Source organism: Astatotilapia calliptera, chromosome 13 (genome assembly GCF_964374335.1).
Source record: "Astatotilapia calliptera chromosome 13, fAstCal68.1, whole genome shotgun sequence".
NCBI lineage: Eukaryota > Metazoa > Chordata > Actinopteri > Cichliformes > Cichlidae > Astatotilapia > Astatotilapia calliptera.
Genome location: NC_137434.1, coordinates 14,301,880 through 14,327,380, shown reverse-complemented (window position 1 = coordinate 14,327,380; position 25,501 = coordinate 14,301,880). Strand labels below are relative to the sequence as shown.

The 25,501-nt window shown below is 39.5% G+C and overlaps 1 protein-coding gene across 1 annotated transcript; it reads right to left on the bottom strand.

Moving 5' to 3' along the window:
* Positions 1-1,025: 1,025 nt before the first annotated feature.
* On the bottom strand, positions 1,026-25,008 carry col21a1 (collagen, type XXI, alpha 1). Its single transcript, XM_080288050.1, has 29 exons — positions 24,853-25,008; positions 20,645-20,772; positions 19,963-20,517; positions 19,646-19,811; positions 19,326-19,554; positions 18,078-18,248; positions 16,739-16,816; positions 15,544-15,618; positions 14,333-14,395; positions 13,856-13,909; positions 13,719-13,772; positions 13,575-13,628; positions 9,766-9,819; positions 9,627-9,680; positions 9,498-9,551; positions 9,072-9,125; positions 7,313-7,357; positions 7,166-7,219; positions 7,041-7,094; positions 5,978-6,031; positions 5,353-5,424; positions 4,979-5,014; positions 4,310-4,354; positions 3,910-3,942; positions 3,673-3,819; positions 3,513-3,567; positions 3,240-3,431; positions 3,084-3,161; positions 1,026-2,947 (listed from the first exon to the last, which is right to left on the bottom strand). The coding sequence occupies exons 2-29, from the start codon at positions 20,739-20,741 to the stop codon at positions 2,760-2,762; spliced, it is 2,865 nt and encodes a 954-aa protein (XP_080144176.1). The 5' UTR covers positions 20,742-20,772; positions 24,853-25,008; the 3' UTR covers positions 1,026-2,759.
* Positions 25,009-25,501: the final 493 nt, after the last annotated feature.

The window sequence follows — 25,501 nt, the reverse complement described above, 5'->3', positions numbered from 1 at the left end:
ATTTTTCTTTCCCCCCCTCTCTCTCACTTTTTTCCTCCCCACTGAGAATGTGTATTGGGGCTAGTTGCCCTTTGAGTCCACCCCACACTCCTCAGCTTTTGTTTTTGCATCCTCCTCTAGCGGCCGCAATAAAACTTCAGCCAGGTCCCATGATGAATGTGGCGACTCAGGAGTGTAAAAGGAGACACTTGAAATCCGAGAGGCCTTCCTAACGAGTGAAAGAATAATGACAGAGCCTTTTAATCACCTCAAGTTATTGAAGGCTTCATAAAAGAGGGTTTCAGCTGCATCCACCGCAAAACAACGAGGGTCATGTTTTTATCATGCATGGAGGATTCACAGGTATGGAAATATTAAATACACTAACAAACAAGGAGAATATAGTAAAGCCATAATTCAGGACGGGAGGAGATAAAGGCCTGCTGTAAACCACATACCGCACGTGGTTATATGCTTTAATTTAAAATTACATAATTTCACTCAACAGCAAGAATTAAACATGAGTATTTAAGTTTATTGCAGAAAGCTTCACCCTCATGGGACATTAAATAAACACAAGCGAAAGCCGCCATGCTGGGATAATTAAACATATAAACAGAGAGGGATTCACGCGTGATGAGTGGCTACTGTCCAAACAGGGTGGAAAGGAAGTCTTCTTAGAAAAATTCATACGCATACTAAGATGTTGCCACATAGCGCCATCTAGCGTAAAAACCGAACATTTAGTCATTTCTGAAGTTTCCCTGCCAGCCACAGAGCGTTTTAGCTGAAGCTGCGCTCATCCAAGTTTCCTAAAGCAGTGTCCTAATTCGACGAGCCATGCGATGATCTCTCTCCTCTTTTTTCTTCCAAACCCATCACCGTACTTAATCCCCTTTTGATGCTTCACTTTGAGTGGAAACTCCCAAGTGCAAACCACACCCACGATTCCATGTGAAAGATGAGATCAGTGATGTGATAGGAGAGCAGAAATAAACGCGTAAAGTTCAGAGACAGGACAGCAAAAGCCAAACAAAGTTCACAAATCCTTTAAAAGATTTTTTTTAATTCTAGTTTTTAAAAAAGAAAATAAAAATGGCAAAAGTCATACCTTCACACCAAATAATAACATTACAAAAGATGTTTAAGAGAGGTCACTGCTGAAATGTGATGTGCCTCTCTTATAAATAAAAAAAAATACCTGCTACAGTAATGAAAGGTAAGCTGGGGGAACATAAATGGATTAAAATGTGAAACTAAAGTGTTGGTGTGTTCATAGGTGGCACATTTTTTATATATATATATATTTTACATCCTAAATATAGAACAAATAAGACATGGCAATGAATGGAGAAGTATTGCAGTAGGAGGGTAACCGGGGTGATGTGTTTTGTAAAAAGTTTTCACGCACAAAAGTCAGAATGCTTTATGAATTCGAGCTTCCAGGAGTGAGTACTCAGCGAGAGGCAATCAAAGTCACAGTTTTGCGCAGAAACTTGTTAATTTCTGTGATAATTCATCACGAATCAATTCACAAATCATCATTGTTTTTTCATGTGTGTGTTTGAGTGTTGATTTTTGTTGTTCTGTTTTTTAGTGGAACATGTGGCACCTGCCCTATGTGCAGTAAAATCTTATAACGAAACATGCAGTGAAGGAACACAAGGGGGCAATATAAGAAAGTGTACCAGCCACAGGGACTTACAGTACAAACTTCAAGATTATTAGGAGTCAAATATGTCAGCCAACTGCAGTCAAACGCTTTAGTAACGCCATATTAAGATGTGACCAAACAATCACCATTCATTTAGAATTCACAAACAATTTGCACATGTATGTACACATAGGCCTTATACTGATAGGTGTCACACTGGAAATGGTGGGTTTATTTAGGTGTGGTTCACAAGAATCGAAAGGTTGCATGTAAATAATGTTCAACATAATTGACTGTATGTGTAATCTGCACATACACCTCACGTTTTGAAGTAGGTGTGCATGTAATTAGTTGATGTTAATGCAGTGCATGCCATAAATCTCATTCAAAGTAAATGATGGCATGGCTCAAAATGGGTCCTTCCTCTGAGCTGACTAAATGCCAACAGCTTCAGACAACAGCAGGATTGACAAACACCTCAGACTCAAAGGTGTTCTCATTAGTTCTAATTATAAATTCATCTCTTCATCAAGATTAAATATAAGGCTCAAACAGTAAACAGGTGTATGTTTTTTGTCAGCAAAGCAGAAGATTTGGTAAGATTGTGTTGGAAAACCATAATAAGCTTTCTTGATATGCAATAAAATCTTGGTTAGACCTTTATGTTTGCTGGCGTTTGGTATGCTGCACCTAATACGACAGGCACTGCACTTACATTTCCTATCTATACACAAACCCAGATATCCATCAAACTGTTAGCTGTAGTGTGTTCATAGATGGTGTGCATGAGTCTATGCGTAGTAATCTTAAATGCAGTGAGTACCGTGCGTTACATGGCTGGCACATTTGATACCTCATATAAGGTGCTTGGATAAGAGGTATTCACTGGAGCCAATCATTAATCCTCTTAACACCATTAAATTTTCAAAGAATGTTCAAAGCCATATGACTAATAATACAAAATACCATCAAAGAAACTGGGATGCATAAAAGGTGTCACATAAACGGTGTCAGAAGAGGTACGTTTTGTTTCCATGTCAGAGAGGAACTGTAATGGTGAGATCTTCCTGAGAATATCTGTTCTGCATCAGCTTTATACTGGTGCCTGCAGTGATGCTGCCTTATGTCAATAGTTTGGGCCTTTGCTGTAAGAATCCCGCCTCATCATGCCTCCATAGCACATGGATGGATCGCACACACCAGGCTCACCAGGGATGCCAGGATTACCACTTTTACCCTCTGGGCCATTTTGACCAGGGGGCCCAGGTTTACCTGGAGTACCTGGTTTACCATGTCCCTCCGGACCCATTGGACCTGTGGAGATATAAATAACAAGCAACCACAATGGAACACAGCTGAAAGCTAAATACCAGATATCCACTAAAAGTGCTTCTGCACTTTTACATGACCTTATCAAATGAATGGAAAATAAATCTGTGATGTTCTTTACCTGGAGGTCCAGGAGGCCCATGGTCTCCAATCATGACCCGACCAGGGCTCCCCTTCTCCCCTTTGAAACCTGGTTCTCCTGCAAACACAAGTGTCCTTGTTAGAGAGATTGTGCAGAAAGTTTTAGGATATGTGACTAACTTGACCTTTATTTTACCTTTGAGACCATTAATCCCAGGATACCCCGGCCGACCAGGGTGGCCTGGCAGTCCCCTAGAACCACTAAGCCCAGGAAGACCTCTGAGTCCCTGGGGCCCCATTGGACCTGGTGGGCCAGGAGATCCAGGCTGACTTTGACACCTGGTACAGCTACTCTGCTGATTGCTCAGTATCAATAGAGGCAGCTCAGCTGGAAGGATTGATAATGAGATAGTTTCATTTGGGGAAAATACATAAAAATGTTCAGCAGGTAGATTAAAATGATACATACCCTGAAGAAGCTCTCTGCATATCTGCCGAATGTGATTGTCTGACATTGCACTTAACTGCAATATAAAGTGATAGACCACGACCAACCACTAAGTTATACATAACACGATTACAAAAAACCATTACAAACAAGTTGTTAGTACAGTATAAGGCACACGTACATATCTTCCTTCGGGTCCAGGTGGGCCAGGAGGGCCCATATCTCCCCGCAACCCTCGGGGGCCTGGTTGGCCTGACTGACCTGGCTGTCCGGGTCGTCCAACTTGACCTTCTTGACCTCTCTGCCCCAGATCCCCTGCTGTCCCTTTCTGGCAAGGATACCACCCCATTATTAGTAATACTAGTTATTATTCATGTTACACTGAGGTAAGGTAATTGCTTTATTGAGCTTGACATACCTCTCCTTTCAGACCCATTGGACCAGGTGATCCCTGTCAATCAAAGTAATGATAAATAATTTAAAAAGATGATAAAACACTCTGAAAAGCACTGTAATTGACATTTATTATTATCATTCTCACTACGTACCACTTATTAGCATTTGTGTGTTTAGGCCTATGCCCCCCCCCCCCCCCCCCCCCCAAAAGAAAACAAAATAAAAACAAACTAGAATAGTAGGCATCAAACTCCAAAATATGAACAGATAATCTGATTTTTGGAGGTATTGAAGAAAAAATATTATCTACTAATTTTCTTGTCCAAATTTAGTTAAATCTCGCTAAACTATGCATTTGTACCAGAAACTGTTTTCTTACACGTGTAGTTATGATGCAACAAAGCCTTTCAAAATTAACTCACCACACCCCCTGGCCGCCCCTGCTCTCCTTTTTCACCTTTCATCCCCTGGTGTGGAAATCATTAGGTCAACATTAGATTATATTAAAAAAAAACACATAAAATCAGGTTTCAGACTTCAGCCAATGCTGTATATGCAAAGTACTGTAGATGGTGCTGTCCATTAAAAAATCCACTTAAAACAGGAAGAATGACACATATTTATAGTAGTATTGAGTTTTAATGTAGTTCAGTGTAGCCATTTCATTCTCATTAGCATTGCTTAAATTAAAAAAATATGTTGTTTACATCCCAGATCAGAGAAACCTCCTGTTCCAAAAAAGCAAGTAAAGCTGACGTGAAAGCTTCCAAATCCAGATACAAGATGTGATAATAATGATTTGTAAGTATATTAGTAGACTGAACTATTATGAATTCTATGTCCAAAAAACCTTCCATCATCAGGAGAGGTTCATCCTTCCAGACAGCAGACACAAGCCTGGAATAGACTTTTGATTTGAGGTTCCACAGTTTCACTGTAATTGCTGTTTTTGGACAGAAGCAAATCTTAATCCAACACCCAAAGGTGATGTTGCGCTAATGTAAAACAAAGGTTGTGTTCTCAATTTTCTAACCATTATTTGATCTGCTTAACTTGTGCTGACTGCAATATAATTTTGTCTTGAATCTTACCATGTCGCCCCTTTCACCTGGATTCCCCCTCTGTCCCTGTGAAAACAACAAAGGCACAGAGTTTCATTTTATAACATGCTTTTAAAGTTAGACACACTAAAGTCTGTGCATATCACAAAAAAAAAAACCTAACACCAGACTTTTTGTAGCGTTTTTGTACAAATTACAAATATTACCTACAAATCTGATTGTGATTTACGGCTAATTGATATGAGTGTTCAGTCATTTTTATAACTGCTATTTCTGCAGACCATGGACCTAAATTTCACAATCTAAACAGACTTAACCCTGACCTGGAATCAAGAGAATACTTTGAATTTCTGACTAGATGTTAAAATTCTGGTGATATCAACAAAAACAGATCATGGAAATACCTTGCTTCCCTTCATTCCTGGCATGCCTGGGTGCCCTGGTTGACCTGGACTTCCTGGTTGCCCTGCACTGCCCTTTAAAAGCATGCAGTTAAACCCAGTAGTTAAAAATGGAAGCAAACAAAAGAAATAACTGTTATTTAAGAAAGATGCTGTTCGGCCAGAACATCATAACCAGACCCTTCAGAACACTGGCATAGGACCTGTCAGGGTGTCCTGTAGGGTCTAGCTTAGGGTTGTAGAGCTTCTGGATTAATGAGTGGGGCCTCTGTGGGGTCATACGGTGGTATTCAATGGGTTTTGCAGCTGAGGAGTTTCTATAGGAGTTTGTCATTTTCTTTTTGCAGTTCCTGATCAGTGTTTGTGGTGTGGCAGGGTGCATTGTCTGCCTTTGTGGTCTGTAACACCGTTTAGGTATGTAGTATGCATCAAAGTTTAAATGCCAAATGTTTCCCACTAGAACATTCCATTTTAAATAAAGGAAAATAATGTATTTTACCTGTCAGTGTGGTTTGTAGTTAATGTTGTGGCTAATCAGTGTGTACTGTGGTTCTGATTTATATACTGCATTAATTATCAGCTTCCAAAAGAACTTGCTCATCTGGTTCATATTTAAATGGTAACATACCGCAAGCCCCGGTGTGCCTTTTATGCCCGGACTTCCTCTTTCACCCATATTCCCCTTAATTAAGAGATAAAACACATTTTAGATTGCAGAAAGAATACAATGAGATAGCATCCAAACCGCATCCTATTATGTGGCTGATATTTTTGCTTTCTTATCATAATTCATTTTCAGTGATACATGCCATAGTTTGAGCATACTTTCATGAGGTTTTGGGATTGTGCAGTTTGAAGTTTAATTGTGTCTAGTCGGTGCTTTCTTTTCCAGCTGAACAAGCCTCTGTAATTGCAGTCTGAAGTTCAGCCATAAAATCAAAGTAGTGCCTGCATGTCCATAAACTACGTTTTCACTTGTGTGCCATTCACCAATACGCATTGGCTTGTTAAAAGCAGATCAGCTAATGAAAAATGATTAGGAGACAGCGTGTCCAGACCAGACAAGCCCAGACTGCTTACATTTCCACTAAAATTCCACTGACGAAAGCACTAGATCCTGATCATTGCTTAATTTAGCTCCACTGGAGAGGCCAGAAGATCGTTACTTGTTCTAAAGTGTATTATAGCAAAACAGGGACCAAACAAAACATGCAATGCTGCCGGCCAAGTACTTTTTCTTGTTTTTCCTCAAAGCTTAGAAAGCATCAAAGATTCAACATTATCCAAACTAATGTGATCATGTGCTGCAATTCATTTAGTATCGGCTGGACAATATATATACTGATGCATGACATCATGCCATACTGATCTGCTGTACTTGGAGGCAGCTGCACTGCATTGTAATTGGAGACAGTTTCAATCAAGCTTGAGCTTGCTGCTCACTAATGCAAGCATGGATTAATGTGGATTAATCTTAAGTTATTGATTTCTCTGTGTCGCACTTTTAACTAGTGCATTCACAGCCCGAGGGCTATGGAGGGGGATAAACTCACGTTAACCTCATAGTTTATCCTGTATTAAATGTCGGTAAGATCAAAGTCAGCCATTATTTCTACTAAGTTCATTCTTTTTTTCATCACAGCTGTTTGAAGAAGCTCAAACATGATGTTCTAACAAGTGTAAATCATTACCTTCAGTCCGATCGGTCCTTGCAAACCTGGTTCACCAGGTAATCCCATTTCACCCTGCAAAAGAGGGCAAAACTGTGTTGCTAACTCTTCAGATCAAACATAAACAAGAACAGCTATTAACTTACAGGTGGTCCAGTCGATCCTTTAAAGCCCCTGGGTCCAGGCTCACCAACTTCTCCCTTTAATGAGAATCTTATCAGTCAAATATAGTCATAATTAATAAAGCAAAACCATTGTTGAGTTTGCTTTGCACATACATTAGGAGCTCTTACCTTTTGTCCATCCAGGCCTGCATTTCCAGGCAATCCAGGCATACCCTAAGAGCAACGTGGTGTTCCAGTTAGTATATTTAATAATGAAAAGAAGACAATATGACTATCAGTGCTACAGATTTGCATTGTAAGAAACAGAAATGGCATTTTTTAAAATAAAATTTCAAAGGCATCGTTTGACTTTATGCCTTACTATTGTTGTGAAATGATTATTTCATTGTGTCAGTAGCAATTGTTGTTATTTTCTCTCCATAAAAAAACATTATCTAGTCCTTGTGGATGGAGAAATGCCTACCAAAATGTTATGCTTCCCAGATGTGGTTGGTTAGTTTACATGAGAAGCAGAGTAAAGTAGCTTGAGGCTTTTTTTGAGGTTAAATTCTTGTGAGTAACAATTTAGTAAATGTAATCACCCCCAAATCAAACTATTTCCTGCAATTTAAGTTTGTTCTTTAAACTAAACCACATAGATCCCTGGAAAAACCCTATGTGCCTCAGCTGAACCTCAGTTAAATACACTGTATTTGCAGATAAATGCAATAATTTTTAAGTGAATGGTTTAATGCACTGAAAGTTTTTTAAGGTCAGCGTGCAGCAATTACTATACTTTTTTGTGTTTCAGTTAGCTCCCATATGGAAAACATATATATAAATCTTATAAAGTTTTTATCTGTCTTGTATGAAACTTGTATGAAAAGCATACAAGAGTGAAAACACATATAAGATCCCTTGAAAAATTATATAATGAAACCTGTATGTTTTGTATACTTACTAAAAAAAATATGAAAGTAATGAGAAAGTGGCCACTTTCATGAGTAAATCATGTAAGCCTTATATGATTTATATATGATTTACTCATGAAAGTGGCCACTTTCATGAGTAAATCATATATCATATGGGCTTTTCTTAAATAAATGCTTTCAGATGCTGCCTTACACTGAAGTTTCAGTGTGCATAGAGGACAGATGGGATAGGAAGGCAGTGAGAGAGTATATAGTGTTGCCGTGAACACACAGTCCTCTCCAACACGTGAAGAAATCCCCTTGTTGGGACCTACAAAGGAGAACTGCATCTTGTTTTAACTTGAGGAAGCGCAGTTCTAATCCTGCCTCCTTGGATACGTTGCTAGCGCTATTGTTCTGATGGGGGAAAATGGCTTACAGCCTTGTGGAGCAACTGAGTCATCTTTTGCAGACCCATCGCAAACGTTTGGACGAGGCTTATAATCATGATCAGTGGGGTGGCTGCCCAGTTGAAAGACTTTCTTCCTAAAACAGATTTGCCAGAGCGTCACAGCATTCCCCCGATGAGTTACTTTCACTGCATGAGTCTGTTTGTTACATAACAGGGTTATCCTGGGATGAACTACAGGGGAAATACCCCTAATTTACTGCCTGTCAGGGGTAGTCTTCGTACTGACACTGTGTTAACACTGCAGTCTTCATACACCAAAAAACATTATACATGCAAACCTGCATGATCCGTGAAATCGGCTCTTGCAGTGGCCTACTTTACTCTTCTCTTTGTATGTTTCTACTATTATATCATGCTAGAACATTTGTAAAACATTATGTGTTCTGCACTTCTGGTTCAAAATGCTTTGCTTAAAAGTTAAAATCTAAAAAACAATATGATATTCATGCAAGTCTTCAATGTCTAGGACTCCAATTAAAGTTGCAAGACAATAGCAGCAGCTTAAACAACCTGGAAAATACCAAACCTTTGATCAGCACTGTCTATGTGTGTGTTTATGACTTACAGGATGGCCTTCCCTTCCGTCAGTACCAGGAATACCACTGGCTCCAGCTTCTCCCTTAATACATTTGAAAAAAACTGACATTTAATTTCATCAAAATTTATAGTTAGAAGCCCTCAATTCCGATACCCACATGCCAGCTCAATCACAGTGCCCGACATTTTAGTCAATTTGAGTCAGTCAGTCGACATCCATTTAAAATGTGAACTTCATGCTCGATGTTTACAAAAGCTGGGAATTGGAAAAGGACAAGAGGGACACTTGGTTATGCATGATTCGATTTCCATGGTTGCCAAAAGTCAACAGCACAACATAGGGGAACAACTAAGTCTTTTAGGAGTGTGTGCACTCATCCAACCTCGTGTCACTATTATTCCCCTAATCCCTGAATGAGCTTTGTAACATACTACACTGTCAGAGCAAACAGACCTTTTGACCAGGTCTTCCTGGAAATCCACCCTTTCCATCTCTCCCAGGTAGACCCTGAAATCACAGAAAATTTCATTATATACACAATTATGATGGGCTGTGAGTCGATTCTCAGTTTTTTATACATACAGGTTCTCCCAGAGGACCTTGTGGCCCAAGAGGTCCTATACTTCCTTTTTCTCCCTGACAGTAGACAATCAGCCAGTTAAAGCATGCATATTTCATGTTTAAACCTCTGAACTACTTTCAGGATTGTGTGGACACGTACCACATGTCCAGTTTTTCCTGGTAACCCTGCTGCTCCCGGGGTCCCTTGTGCACCCTAAGGAAAGATTTTCACCTTCAGACAGTCGTGTATCAACATCTGCTCCAGAGTATCAGAGTTGTTTGTGATATACATTGATGGAAAAGCAAACAACTTTTTGTTAATCTGAGGCCCATAATGTAGACAGAGAACTTCATAGTAAAGTCTGCTCTGTCACAAATATGCAGCAGCAGTGGTCTTTTCTGTTGCCTAGATAAACAGTGAACTTAACTATTTAGACTGAAACTTCAGGGAGTTTTATGTTGTATTGCATCATTGGATATTTTTAAATTTGCACTTGTTGACCCAAAACTAGACATTAGTAAAGTTTCTGTTATGCGTTGCCAAGTTAAGGGAACAATGCGTCACTGGATTATAACATACTCAGAAGGAAAAAAGCCTGATTTTGGAACAAACGGGGAATTGCATCACTTGTTTTTCTGCATTCAAAACTATGCTAATGGCCTCAAGAAGGAACAAATTACTGTATAGTGCAATACCAAGATGACATTTGTTACTGGCTGACTCAGTGACTTTGGTGGGCGACATTTTTATTGAGATTCTGTTTGCAAAAATATGCTGAATGCAAAAAACACCGTTGGAAAAGTGTAGACGTTTCTCTCTTTCTGTCTCAGCCCCATTTGTTGTTCACTTAATAAACATGACCCAGTAGCATTCTCATACTCAACTGTCTCAAAAAACACATCAGAAATCTCCCTGGCTATAATACTGTAATCTTGTTTGCAATGGATATCAAATGAGCTATGGCAGAGGGATTAAAGAAGCATTTATGAAAGCTTGTTGTTGGTCTTCACGCTGCAGTGAGTTTTGATAAATAGGGTTTTGTTTTACTTGTAAATGCTAAGATGTGCCAACCTATATGACAACACAGAGCTTAAAAGAAGGACATTCTTGGAGACTGCACTATAAGCTGACTGACCAGTGACTTGCAGAAAGCTTTTGCTATGGGGCTCATGCTAACAGGTGTGTTTACTTTCGAAGCAGGGGTGCGGTTTTCATTGATTTCTGCTGAAATGAATGCCACCATTGTAGTTACAGTGTTAATAAACTACAGAGATCAATATCACAGGCTGGATGCCCACATAATTAGCAACAAATTGTTCATTGAAGGGTGATGAATGACTGCGGCCATGAACAACTACCACAGACTGCAAATACACAAACATAACCTTGAATTCTGTTCTCCTGGCTTAATTTGGCAGACATCTCATGTTTCTGTTCTCTACATCCTATGCCAGGAAAAAAAGATTGCACCCTTGGTGGTCTTACTATATGGGAATAGTTTGAAAAGGCAGATTGAAACATGTTTGTATCCAAAGAAAACAGTTTATTCTGCAAAGGGAGGAACCTAAAGAAAAGCTTTCGTAGGTCCTTGCTAGGAAAGGTTTTTCGGCTATTGTTCTGCATTGGAAACAGAACAATAGCCGAGAGGAAACGCCTTTTGACCCAGACATGAAGGGAAATTTGGTTTGATAGTTTCATTTAGACTATTTAAAGCTGATTGCCAAATAGTTATAATTTATGATATAATTATTCTTTCTCCCACAGCTAGGAGGATTTCATGCATGTAGTCCAATAATGCTCTTTTCACTGTTTTGGCCTCACAATGTGTGTGGAATGTCCTTCAGTGAAGTCCGGGCAGAAAAGCCTCTGTCCATCTTCTGACGGAGACTAAAAAACAGACTACCTCTGCTACCTCTTACTCAACAAGAGCAATCCAAGACTGCATGCCTCTGCCAAGGTTGAAAAATTCCCTCCACACCATCCATGAATTAAATCCCTGGATCCAGAAAGATATCTGGATCTGGACTAGTTTGTGATACTGAGACAATGTCTCTCTGCATTTCTCGTAATGGTAAAGAATTCTTCCAAAAGTTCCTGGATCTAGACTCATATTTAGATTGACTCCAAACCCCTTATTACTTATAATCTGGGCAGACCCTATTTCTGGTAAAATCTTCATGCATATCTTTAAGAGTCCTGCAAGCAACCTAACAAACCAAACCAAACCAATTACGTAACACAAAAATCTTTTAGAGCTCTGTTTATAAAAGAGGTACTCCCACATTTGGACGATATTTAGCTTTTGCTCCACTTAGGTTAAAATTCACTTCTTGTAAGTCACTGTCTGCCAGAAGAATGTAACACAAGTAGAGGTCCAATTATGGGATTTCAAAAGAGCGCTGGAAATGGGATAAAATAAATAAATAAATAAATTCACCTGGTCCTTAATAGTGTAGTGTCTGCTTATCGAGAAGACCGTCCAGCAGCTTGTAAAAACCTAATGTGATACATCCTGGACACATGTGTCCGGGACAGATGGCACAGGAGGATTTACTCCAGGTGCAGAAAAGTGTCAGCAGTCAGCTGAGAGAAGTTTTTAGACCAATACTAAGTGCTTGAATTGTTCTCCCCTTCAGCCAAATAGCAGGGGGCCCCTGTGGTCCCACTGATGACTGATGATATGACAGAAATGATGCAGTTTGCAGCAGCTGCATTAACTTAGTGAACTTTAAAGCAATGCTAAACACAAAATGCTGTTCAGATGAACATAAAAGGGACTCTGCTGTGTCTGTTGTTGCTGTTTCGGTTATCGAATAAGCAAAAAATGCTGGATCACTTAGGCTTCGCTTGCTTTTAATTCATTTTTAATGGTCATTTCTACGAAAAAATGTCCTTCCAAGGAAGATTTTCAGACTTTCTTGTTGCTGGATAAAATTTAAATTTTCTCAATTTTTTCATTTGGACCTGTTGTGGTGGCTGGCACATTTCAGCGTACATATGATGTATCCTATCATATAACAACATGCATAATTTTCTATTTGTGTGACTAAACAGTGGAAGCTGTTTTTTAGCTGATGCACCACTTATTGTGGGTAAGTCTTGATTCCATAACTTGGTTTTGTTGTCATCTAAGGCTTAGAGATTCCATCCATCCATTTCTGAAAATCACTTGTCCAAATAAGGGTCATAGGTCAGAAAGTGCTTTTCCCAGCGGTCATGGGATGAGAGGCAGAGTAAACCCTGGGCAGGTTGCTAGTCACTTGTATTTTTTCCAGAATTATGAGGTTTATTCCTAACTGAGATCCATGTGACACATATAGTCCTCTGTCAAGGCGTGATCAGTTTTGTTAATTTGGTTTCTCAGATCACGTGGTCTATCTACAACTAAATATTAACCGCACTTCTTGTAATCCAGTCCTAGGACCTCTACCTTAAATATTGTAGTTATAGACTAAAAAGCAAGGAGAAGATGCAACTCGGGCTGAACAAGACACCAAGAGGAAAGAAGATGCACCCCCGGTTCTCTTTTTTAACGTTCCTAGGAAATGGCGGTACAAAAGTCAGGAAATATGAACACATTTAAAAGGTCTCCGATGACCCTCCTGCTCTCTCTGCTCTCTTGTTCCACACTATAGATGCTGTACTTTTTACTCTCCCAATGGATCTGCTTTATCTTCAAAACATATGGCTTCTGGAGTGATTGATGCAACAATGTTCAAAGTTGATGTGTCTAGCAGGGATTTCCTCTCAATCCTACATTTGATCTCATAAAAAAAAAGATTTAGCTTGAAAATTCAATGTGTTTTTCTACTTTTAACTATCGTTTCTTGTTCTTTTTTTCCCTTCCAGCTATAGCAGAGTTTCCATGCTTGAGCTGATTTCTACAGAAATATAAGGAACTGGATCTAGATACTATATTAATGAATAGAAATGAGGCAACAGCTGAAAATAATAAATAACATCAGCACCTTCTCGCCTGGTTGTCCAGGTGGCCCCGGTAACCCAGGAATACCCCTCTCACCCTGAAAGAATAAACTTGTGTTTAAAAAAAATGTCTATCAGTCACCACAAAATCATGCGTGACACCACAAAGTGTTATTTGACCTTCCTACCGAAACACCGGGCCTCCCTTGCTCTCCTTTGTACCCATCTGGTCCACGTGACCCCTTAAAACAAGGAAAATGAAAGCAGCTTTAAATTTTCAACACTATCTTATCACTGACTTTTCATCCACTGGTTATTGATTTACCTTAATTCCCGGCGAACCTGGGAAACCTGGAATTCCTCTAAGCCCAGGGATACCCTTGAAATGAAAAAAAAAAAAAGGCAAGAGATGCACACGTTTGTTTAAACATCTGAATCCCCTCCACTGTGTGCATGCTCTCTGGGTGATTCTAGGCTGCGGGCAGATGCTTTTTCTGAGTTTTTGATCATGCTGTAGAACATGTGGTTTACTTTTGGATAGTTTTCATCACACAAAATCACCACCATGTTGCCAGTGCTGCTATAAGCAAAGATGTTTCTTATTTAACCACTGGAAAATTAAGAAAGTAAGCACATTTACCAGTGTGTTTTAACATTCTGAAGCAGTCCTGACCACATATAATGAATAAGAAGAAAACCGTTATGATCTACTGGACACAGATACTCAACTGGCTTTCTCAAAAGCTGCTGTGGATGCTGCTGTTGGTGATTATGTTTGTATATTGAACTATGTAGTACTCACAGGCTTACCATCAGCACCAGGAGGACCAGGCTGACCAGGAATACCAATGCTTCCTTGCTCTCCCTAAAGAAAGTGGAATGACGTTATTCAACCATGTGTGATTAAAACTGTATCATGCAGTCTCAAAGCAGTAAAGTAATCCATTTAACACACCTCCGGTAACAGTAAACTTTCTCACAGTGTTGATTTAATTTATCTATAAAGAATGCTTAGCAAGCTTGTTTATCTAATGTAAGATGCACCATGTGGGGTCTTAAAGAACATCTGCACGCCAGCAATGTTCCCAGCATTTTGGATCTATTAGTAAATGTAATAAAAGCATACCGGTGACCTTATAAACACAAACATTAACAAAGAGAGTCTTTTGCCAAGCTTATATCTCTCTGAGGTCCTTGTATAACGGCTTTTATGACCGGGGCTTTTTGATACCCTGTGATCAATAATGGCAAACATGTAGGTTTTATTTCCCACTTTGGTAATTTTCCATTGCACCCAGTATTTATCTTTGACAGCAGTCTGGTTTGGTTTAAGAAAAAACAAAAGTACAATACTCCGTACATGTCCTTACAAGACAAACTTACACACACAAACACACCATAGCAAGCCTCACTGGAGAAAAAAAGACCACTTGGTGCATCCATAAATTATAATACTGTTAGTTTTCAGCAGGTAACTGTGTGCTTAAGAGCTTAAAGTGCTAAAACTTCCCACTCAGCACCGTTTCTGACACAATCTGTTTTCACAAGCTAGTAGGATCTGATCTGTTGGTGAAGTGCAACGTGTGCTCGTCATTTACAGGATGTCTGCACACAGTTCACTAAGGCTGAGCTATAAGAGAGGGAAGGTTTGAGTTCTGCCCTAATACAGTTTGTCATTCCTGAGTTTACACATAAATTCATACTGTTAAAGATAAAGTTGCTTTTGTGATAATTAATCTCTTCAGTCCGCTACAGCTTAAAGCAAATATTTAATGAGCAGTCTGGACACTGAGGGGCTGGACAAGGCAACAATGTATGCCAAAGCAGGAACAAAGTCAATGTGTCTGCAGTGTTGGCACACAGGCAAAGAAAGATCTTGTGACTAGATTCAGCTCTTTTTTAATATGAACAGGGCAATAGGGTGTCTGAGCGATCTCATGGTTAGATACTGTGTGCAAAGCAAAACGACAAAAGGCAAAGACTGTGAGGAAAGAGACAGAAAAAAAAACTGACCTTCATTCCTGGTTGTCCGGGAGGTCCAGGAGGACAAACACAAGGTTCTGGAGTCGGTTCAACGCGATCAGAGCACTGTAATAACCAAGCATAACAAGAAATCACAGCCACACACTAAACATAATCTGCAAAGCTCTGATATTAAGGTTTAGTCTTTGGGTTATTTGGTCTTTCTCATTAAAACTGAAAATATGCATCACGATTTCTTGAAACCACTTTAAAGCTGCAAACCATGAGAGAGGGATATATATTCAAAGGATGCAAAACAGAGAAAAACAACACATTCTCAAAAATCAGAAGGTGAACGACAAGTACAGGCTTTAAAAATTCAGTTCAATTCAGTTTTATTTCTATAGCACCAAATTACAAACAAATACTTCAAGGCGCTCTACATCGTAAGTGAAAAACCCTACAATCCCCTGTGGTCGAGCAAATGAATAAATAACATCCTTACATATGAATTGTTCTTGTCATTTTTAATTAAATTTTTTAAGAATTCTAAAAATAGTAAAATAGAGTTGATAACATGATATAAACAGCTTCACTATGTTTAGCTCTAGCCTACTTGCATATGTACACTAGATATGTAGGTGTCGGAGAGCCTCCATTCAAAAGAAAATTGATGACCAATCCTGGAGATTCCAAACAAACCACTGAAAAGCACACACAGAGAGAGGAGAGAAGTAGCGATACTTGGAAAGCATTTGTAATTTTAGGCTTCTCATCTTGTCTCTTTTGATATTTTTATCCAACAGCTTCACATGAAAAACAGTTATTTGGCACTGGCTTTTGCGGTTGTAGCAAATCCCAAGCCAACAACGGGCCACTGCTTTGCAAACACAGTTAGAGCCAGCAGGCAATAAAAAATATAGTGCAACATCTCTGAAGCTGAGCCACGGGTCCTCCTCCAGCAAATTATTCTCCGCATGAACAGATGTGTCTTAAAATTAATATGCTGAGCTTACACCTTCGCTTGTAACGCTGCAACGGACTACTGATGAAATAACAGGAAAGAAAGCATCACTGTACAGTCTGAGGTGTGGAGTTAACTGAGGATGAAATCTTTGGCTGCGCCATCACGGGGCGCATTGCAGAGCAGAAGCAGATGTAATTAGGAGAGGTGAAAAGTAGGTGAAAGTACGTTATCTTTTGGATGGAAAAACAGGTGTTGGGCCAAGCAGACTCATATACTTACAACTCCAGGTATTTCACAAGCAGTCTCCCGGTTGTTCTGCTCAGGGTCACAGTAAATGCGAAGTTTCTGAATTTCAAACTGGGAAAAAAAATTAAAGGAAGAGGTTGTTGTTAGAAACAAAACTTCCGATATTGGGGACAAACAGATTGTAATATGTGGCCAATTACGTGATACTTATTTTAGTTTTATCGGTGCTTTGCCACTAATGAATTGTAACAGCTATTGTATAACTGCTGAAGAAAAATAAGTGCCCTGATTGGCTGCTGAGCTGCTACATGTTGCCAGACCTCCCTCAGTGTGCACAAATGCTCTGCAGTGTTGTTACGCTATTCTTCCATTATTTGGTTATTTGGTTTGTTGTGCTGGTAGTGAAACGTCTCCAGGAGGTCCCAGGGACTGCGTCACTTCAGTTACCATGAGAGCATAATAATAATAATTTACATTAAAAAAAAAAAAAACCCAGATCAACACATAGCTTTGATAATGGCACTGACTTTAAACCTAAATAGGTTTGAATATAATAATATAATTTCTAGTTGGATGACTATTTTTACTTATAATGTTAGTGTAAATTGGCCGGTTTTATCTTTCTGTGTTTATAAAGACTCAATAACAAAAATGTTTTTTCAATTACAGGTGTGTTTATTCAGAAATAATACCATGACTGACATTGTTAAATAGCTCAGAAATTCATGGTCCTTATGACAATGGATAAGCACATAGAAAAACATTCACTGTGTTTAATATTGTGGTTCATGTGAATATATTCCCAGGAATGTTGAATGAATAAAAGTTGGTATTCTTTCAAAACAAAGGATTTTCTCATGCTTCCCAGTTCTTCACGTGTCTTGTTTTAGTTCTGGTGAATCTTATTGCATTAACTAACACTGCGGCACAACGGTGACATGAGAAACCTGCACATCTATATCATGCATATGGGCCTCGGGCTCCTTTATGTAACTGTTTGTGTTCCATCAAACTGAAAATAAGAATGAAAACATCTAGAGTGCAGAGCACATCTATTCTTCTTTTCAGTGTGATTATTGTTGGCTCACTGAGAACTGACCTCCATATATCTATCTATGGAGCAAATTACAACACAGCACTACTAATACAACATTTTTAGTGCAAATGGTGCCAACTGAGACAAATAAAACAACGATTCATAAGACCATGTGAACAAAAGGGTTCATTTTTGCCAAGGATTTATCACCCACGGAGTTAAACATGTCTCCTAGGAGGTAGCAGTAAACTGCATGGTATTATGTGATCTAGTTAAAAACATATATCGGCACTGAGTTTGCTTAGCTACTCATTAAACAAATGCTCATAGACTTACTGGCACTGTTGTTTCCTTTCTGACATATTTTCCTACTTGGGTTTTTCCATTGATGAAAATGCCAACAGGGGGCTCCAGTGATAAGGTTTCAATTTCCAAGTCATCAACATAAAGAGTGACATCCTCTTCGGTGACCAGCAGACGTAGCTGGTGCCATTTCTCATCAAACAGCTTCATTTATCATAGAAAAAAAACAAGAATAGCCAAAACACATTAAAACAACCTAGTGTGATGATAAACACATGAAAAGGGAACCTATTATGCTCACTGCCAGATCTGTGTTGTTTTTTCTTTTTCTTGGACTCTAGAAGATTAGCTCTGCATGATTCACAGTTTGGGCCTTTAAACAGCCCCTCACTGTCTGAAAACAGTCTTTTTCTCATTGGCTGCCCCTCACAAACAGAAGGTTTGAACAACAAGTGAGTGAGTATATGGCAAACTATAAAGAAGAGCATAATAGGTAAACTTAAAATAAAACTTTGTGTACATTGCTTTGCAACAGTTTCATCTTCTTCAAAGCTATACAAAGCTGGCATCAGGATTAGATTTTGACCCTTACACACTTTAATAAGGATTGTTTGGCAGTCATAGCTACCATACAATCTCACAATACTCATTTAGGACATTTTTCCACTTCAGTTTTAAGGATGTGCACAGTTTTATAAACAAACAACAGCAAAGTGCTGCCAGGCAGTTTTGAGATGTGACCTAAAAGTGAGAACCAAGATCATCATTTTGATCAGGTGTTTCAGCGAGAAAGAAGATTTCATGTATGTATTGCACTTATGACTTAACTCCAGTGGGGATCATGTTTTGTCTTTCTGTCTGAAAAAGAAATCGCATTTATTGTATATTCTAACCTGTTTGTTTTGTTGTGTTGTACAAAAACATGAAGAGAAGATAAATGACCCAGTACAGCTTAAAAGCATCAGTAAAAACTAGAAAACTATTACAGGTACAAGAGACAGATTGAACCAGAATGGTCCAAATGAAACCCTTAGAAGCTGAGATAGCCCAACTTTTAGCCACTTGTATGGCTTCTAAATGGGCTTTACCTCTTTTCCCATAATGCAAATCTGTTTTGAATTAGCCTGTCTTCCTCTTAAACATCCTCATGTTCTCTGAAATAGCTGGAGCTGTCTTGAAAGGCAAAGAGAACTTAAACTGATGACACCACAACAGTTATTTTGACTTAATAAAGCTCTTACAAAACAACAGAGGATACAGCCTTTACACAGTGTTACCTACCTTTGCTGTCTGTTGTGAAAAAGTAACAGTCTGAATCCCATTTGGTGCCTTGCTGGTTGTTGTGAACATGACGGTGTGGTCAAAACCGTTTAAAGTTACCGCCATCTGAGGTTTACCATCTCGTGTCTGTACTCTCCACAGGTCCCACTCCTCTTCTGCAAGTGATCCTTTGTACCTCAATGTGGCCACGAAAACATATGAAGGAGGCAGGCCATCAGGAAAAAGGTTCCTGAAAAATAGAATAAATAGAAGATGGTCAGCGTGTCATACTTTGTCATACATAAAGATGATAAAGAAAAGAGAAAAGCATCCATAATTACCGTGTAGCTTCACTCAAGTCGACACGAGACGTCACCTGATAGGCCTTAGAGCCATAAAACGTCCCTTGAGTGTTCTTTGCTTTTTTTGCCAGATTTAAATGTAACAAGATATCAAAGCCCTTCTCGTCACGGGAATCTATAGGAATTCTGGCGGGACAAACAGTCTCTGTAACAGAGAAACGCAATTAAAAGGACAGAACAAGAGGCTGGATGACAAGAAAAAACACTATACTACTAGCACGAGAGTAACATTTGAACACATTTAACTTCATCATATTGGAGAAGAAAAACACAGACAACAATCAACAGCTGCTTACCTTCACATAGTTTCTGTCTTATGACCTGCCTGATCCTGGAAATAGCTTTGTAGTCCTCAACAGAGAAGACATAAGTTGAAAATGGCTTGTTTGCAATGTCCCTCAGCTCATCCTTTTCTGTCTCTGGACCAACACCAATTGCAAACAGGATTACTCCTTTTTTCCTCGCTGCCTCAGCAGCTTTCAGAACCTCATCTTGAGACTTCCCATCTGTGAGGACAACAGCAATTCTGGAAACGCTCGCTCGCTCAGAGAGGCCAAATAGTCTGTCTGTAGCAAACTCAATAGCTGCCCCGGTATTTGTGTTACCCCCCCTGTATTCAATGGACTCCATCGCCTTGATGAGGTCTCTGTTGGTGGAGTGCTTCCCCAGAGGTATTTCTAAATGGGGACTGTCACTGTACTGGACGACTCCAACCTGGGTAAACCTCTGCCCGACATTGAAGCTCGTCGTTATGTTGACTAGCCATCGCTTCACTATTTCAAAATTGACATCTTCAACACTCCACGAGCCATCTAGAATAAAGACCAAATCACATGGTGCAGTCCTACAACCTGAAGTGGACAAGAAGTGCACAATTAGCAATGCAAAAAAAACCGTTTTAATAAATCATATTTAGTTGAACAGCTACTAGATATGCAATGCGTTACATGTGATAAATGAAGACAGAAGCATTCTTACTTCTTAGGTCTTCATCTTGAGCCGCACTAAAGAAATGGAGAAGCATGAAGCACAGGCATCTTAACACACAATGCATGGATGTTGATTTGTAACCCATTACGGAGCAGTAACTAGTTCCAAATTTGCACCTACAGGAAAAGGGAAAAATATGCTTTGTATAGCACAGAAAAACAAATGGACAATGCATGTATTTATGACATGGTCACTGTGTATTTCTTGCCTTGAAAAAAGTTAATGACTCAGGCTATTGTTTTCCCAGTTATTATTGTTATTATTAAATGCTTGGCTGACATTTATTTTGGCTCACCCCCAAACCACATGTAGGTGATTATACAGGGTGTGCAATACCTTAAGTTATGAGAAGGATGTTGGCCACATAATAGGTTTTTCAAAATGATGATGAATGATTCAAGCTTTGTGTACACATGCAAATTAGAAGCAACTGTGCAGCATTTACGCTTTGAGGTCATGGCAATTCCGTGAATTAATGATTCATACTCTAGTTATGCATTTAATGTTTATCCCCTTGTGCTTTTTCTTTTTTAGAACTGTCTCCGCCACAGATATTACTAGAGATCAATGTCTCGTCAAGCTGTCTGGGTCCATTATCAGAAACTATACTGTAAACTTTGTTGTCAGGTTGAGGCCCAAGTTAAGCAGAGAACAGATGGGGTGATCGGCAGATATCGCACTGTGTTGCTAATGAACTGAAATAATAAAGTTGTAGGGGGAAAAAACAGAAAGACAATGACCTTAAAAAGATGCAAAGAGCTGAGATACTGCAGAGTCAGCTAATAATTCATCCTTGAAAGTGACATTTTCACATTAAAGTTGGGTACTTGATTTATTTCACGTTAAAAATAAATATTAGTTGGAGCAGCTTTAAATTCAAAGTAGAATGCTATTACTGGTATCTTAAAGTTACACTAACCCTAAGCCAAAAAGTTTTGGCATCAGCCACACATAAGGTAATGTAATTGTGACATAATGCAGGATAAGTTTTCACACTACGCTTTTCCTAGAGTGCTAAACCGCAAAAGGAAAAGCTCCAGGGTATCATGCTCTGTTGACAGCACTACTCAGTAGCCACCCAGAATACGACATGACTGACTCGCACTGCTGCCATCAGGTATAAACCCTGTTATACTGTATTTGCTTACATTCACTTCCTCGCTCCAATGCTGCCACAATTCCCACGTGACTTCAGAAATTCCATATTTACTAATAAGCACCACTAATCTCCTCACATCTCCCTCGCATCCTTCCTTCATGTGGCGCACAATATTTTTCCGATCTCACCGCACAGCCTCCGCCGCCTCAGTACACCTAAGCATTTTCCCTTCGAGCCTCATCAACCACATCCTCACATGGCTCTGTCAGCTTCACCAAGTAAACAATTTATTGGACCTCTGACCACAACTGCTCTGAAAACCAGTGCTCAGTGTTTCCTGTGGGATTATCAGCTGTTTCCTCAAATCTGCTGCCATTTGCCAATCTCTGCCCACCCTTGGCCCAAATACAAGACGCCTGCCCAGAAAAGCTTCACTCCCACACTTTCCCTCCTCCTCTTCCTTCTTTCCCATCAGCACATGGAGAAATGTTAACCGGTGTCTGCCACATGCTGCTAAAGACGTACAGCAGTTATGTTGTCAGGTGGGTCATTCTTAAGAGTAAGGTTATTGTACACTCTGGCAAAATGTTTAAAGTTTTGGCAGAAATGAACATAGAGAATGAAAGTTTGGGGAGATGCCTGCTAAAGTGTTTTGCACTTATGATTAATCACTTTTGTTTTTCTTCCATATTATTTTAAACTCTCTTCGGCTTATTCATCACTTTTCTGGCTCTGCTACATTAGCCTCACTTGTGCTGACAATTTATTAACTAATTGACAAACTCCATTGTGATCTCACTTCCCAGCCTCTACTTATCCACCTGCACAACAATGTCATTGAATGATACTGAAATAAAGCAGTTTCAAGGCAAGTGCACAAAGCAGAGTTTGTCTTTTAACAGTACTTAATACTAAAAAAATACGTGTCTGTATTTTTTTAGTATATTTTACAAGTAAGCACTAATGCGGTTGCATTATATTGCAGTGCAGTGATCATTATGTTTGTTCTAATAGACATATGAACAACACCGTAAAACGATGAAAGTTTTGTTTTTATATTTAGCATAATGAACTAGAGAGTGCAACATACAACTGTGTGTTGCTTCTCTGGCTCTTGTATTAAATCATCCGTTAAAGTGGTTCCCAACACGTGAAAGAAAGAAACTGCTGACATGCTGAAAGGAAGCGGTTACAAATGAGGACCAGATATGCCGCATGCAGTAAAAGACTCAGGCCTTGTGGAAGGAATTTGATGGGAAAAAACTGACCATATACCTTTTTGAAGCTTTTAATTGTGACATGTGAAGGTCAACGAACACACGGAGCAGGATATGACCCCTGGCCTCACGAGTATTTTTATTCCTGTGCGGGCAAAGAGCGGTCACACTCTTTAACATAACTAAGTTTTTCCACTGTGTAAAGTCAGCGTGGAAGTGACACCAGCTGAAGGAGGCGTTAAGCTGCCGTCGTTGTGCAAGCCGTTTTCCTCAGAATTTTTTTCCCCCGCTAGAGAGCTGGAGGAGGTTGCTGGAAAACCCCCTCACTGGCAGCGTCCAGCCAGGATGACTTTCCCCTCAACTGACTTTCCTCAAACCGAGTATTTCTACACCTCTGCTCGAGCCACATGGAAATGGTTTGCGCCATCAGACAGTCAAATTCCAGCTGTGGACGGTGACCAGACACATGTAGTCATGATGAAGGGAGTCATCCTTCATCGAGGGATAAAAAAAACAACGTTGCACGTGCCGTGCCATCATCCTTCATGCATAATGTAGCAGAGTTAACAGGTGCACTCGTGTTGCAGGTAATCATCCCACTGGCGCACTGATCTCTTGTGTTATTGGAGGCAGCACAGACGCTATTAATCTCCAGGTTTTGTTTTTGGTGGTCTCAACAGTGAAGCTGGTATGCAGAGGATTAAATAAAACTAAGTTAAAAGGTCTAAAATAGCTACCACAAGACACTCATTCTGTGCTGAATCTGTTGTTTGTTGCATTTTATTCGACTTTAATAGAATTTTTGTGAAGCTTAGTTTAGTAGCACTTTAGCTCCAGCTGGAAATGCTGTTCAGAAAGCTGCTGAACAAATGATATCTCACATTTCCCCAGATAACATTTCACTTGTTCAGGGTGGGCGACACACACTGAGTCATCACAGATACTAATGAGAGTATCAGACCTCATATTTTAAGCTTAATAATTACACCTTACTTGAAATGTGGCCACGATAGCACTTTTTATTACTAAGCTCGCAACGGGAGAAAATTAACACATTTTTCTATTTGTCTTGTTTCTGTAGTGTGCGCAATGCAACTGCAGACTTTAACTCCACGTGAATTGCTGAAGTTAAAATTATCTGCTGCAAATTTGGCTAAAGGAAGTTGTTCCATTCCAGAAACAACAACTGCTGTTCAGCATGTGCAGCACTTGCCAAGATCGAGGGGATTTATTGCTGCCAAATTCTTCAAGCAACAAGGGAAAGCCAAACCCTATCAGTTGTTCTGCGTGGAAATCTGTTCAACTAATCCAAACAGTTAAATAATGCGTTGTAAAACGTTAGCTCATAGAGGTCCTATAGCTTTTCAGCAAACATCTCCATTTTAAATGAGTTCATTCCTTATTTATGAAGATGACTGTGCTTGACATGCATGCAATTCTTACATATGTTTTTAAAAAAAGTGCATGAGTACAATACATGCAGTGCAGTGATGCATTATCCAGAATGTTTGCAAAGATTTGAGAAATATGACAGAAAAAAACATTTTATGAGAGGAGAAATTGCCAGGAAAAAAAATCCTGAGATGAATCCCATTCATTCTTTTAGGATAGTTTCATAAACAAGGGACTGATAACTTATTTAATGTCTTCAATATGCAACTGCAACAAGTCTAGTACACCAAACTAAGCAGTCAAATCTGAGCAATGTTACCACGTTATAGCACACAGCAGACTGAAAATCATGTCAACATGTGAATGTCAGTGATCATGAACAAACACTTTGAAATTAGCAAACAGTTGTTTTGCTATGCACACAAAAAACCTATACAGCACAACAGCATCTTTAAGTCAGTAAAAACAGAAAGGAAGTCAAAAGTTACCAGTAAGCGTCCAAGCACTTGTCTGAATTCCCATTAATCCTCTCATTGAGAGCCAGTGATCAATACTGTTCACAGCCCCAGATTCACAGAAAGTGGATTTCGCGAGAAGTGCACATGTTTCACTGCTGAATGAAAGCCTGCCCTTTCTAGAAGCTCTCCTCTGTTTCTGTCCTTCTTCCTCTCAAACCGGCCCCCCTCACTCCGGACTTTTACTGGCCCGCAGCCACCCTCAATTACCATGGGTGGAAAGAGAAGCAGATAAGGAGAGCATGAAATAGTGAACCAGACAACCCATCTCCAACAGTCCAAAGGGAAAATAATAGTAATGAGCAGAACTTCTTTCCAAGTGTTGAGGGTTTGGATTGTTGCTTAAGGCATAACCAGAGAACATGGAGTTTTCTGCAGGACAAGCAGCATACAATTTTTGCTGCACTGAGTCACACATATTGTATTCTTCCATGGTACCCTCACCAGGATCAAGAGTGCTCAGCAATACTTTGCACTACCCCTGTTTGAATTCCCCCTTACTCACTCCAATTCACCACTCAATGGGGCAGCAGATCATGTTATACAAGTCGGCAATGAACAAGGTGTGAAAAGCTACTGCAGTGCTTTTCTCTGCACAGACAGCTGGAAGTCATTAGAAATG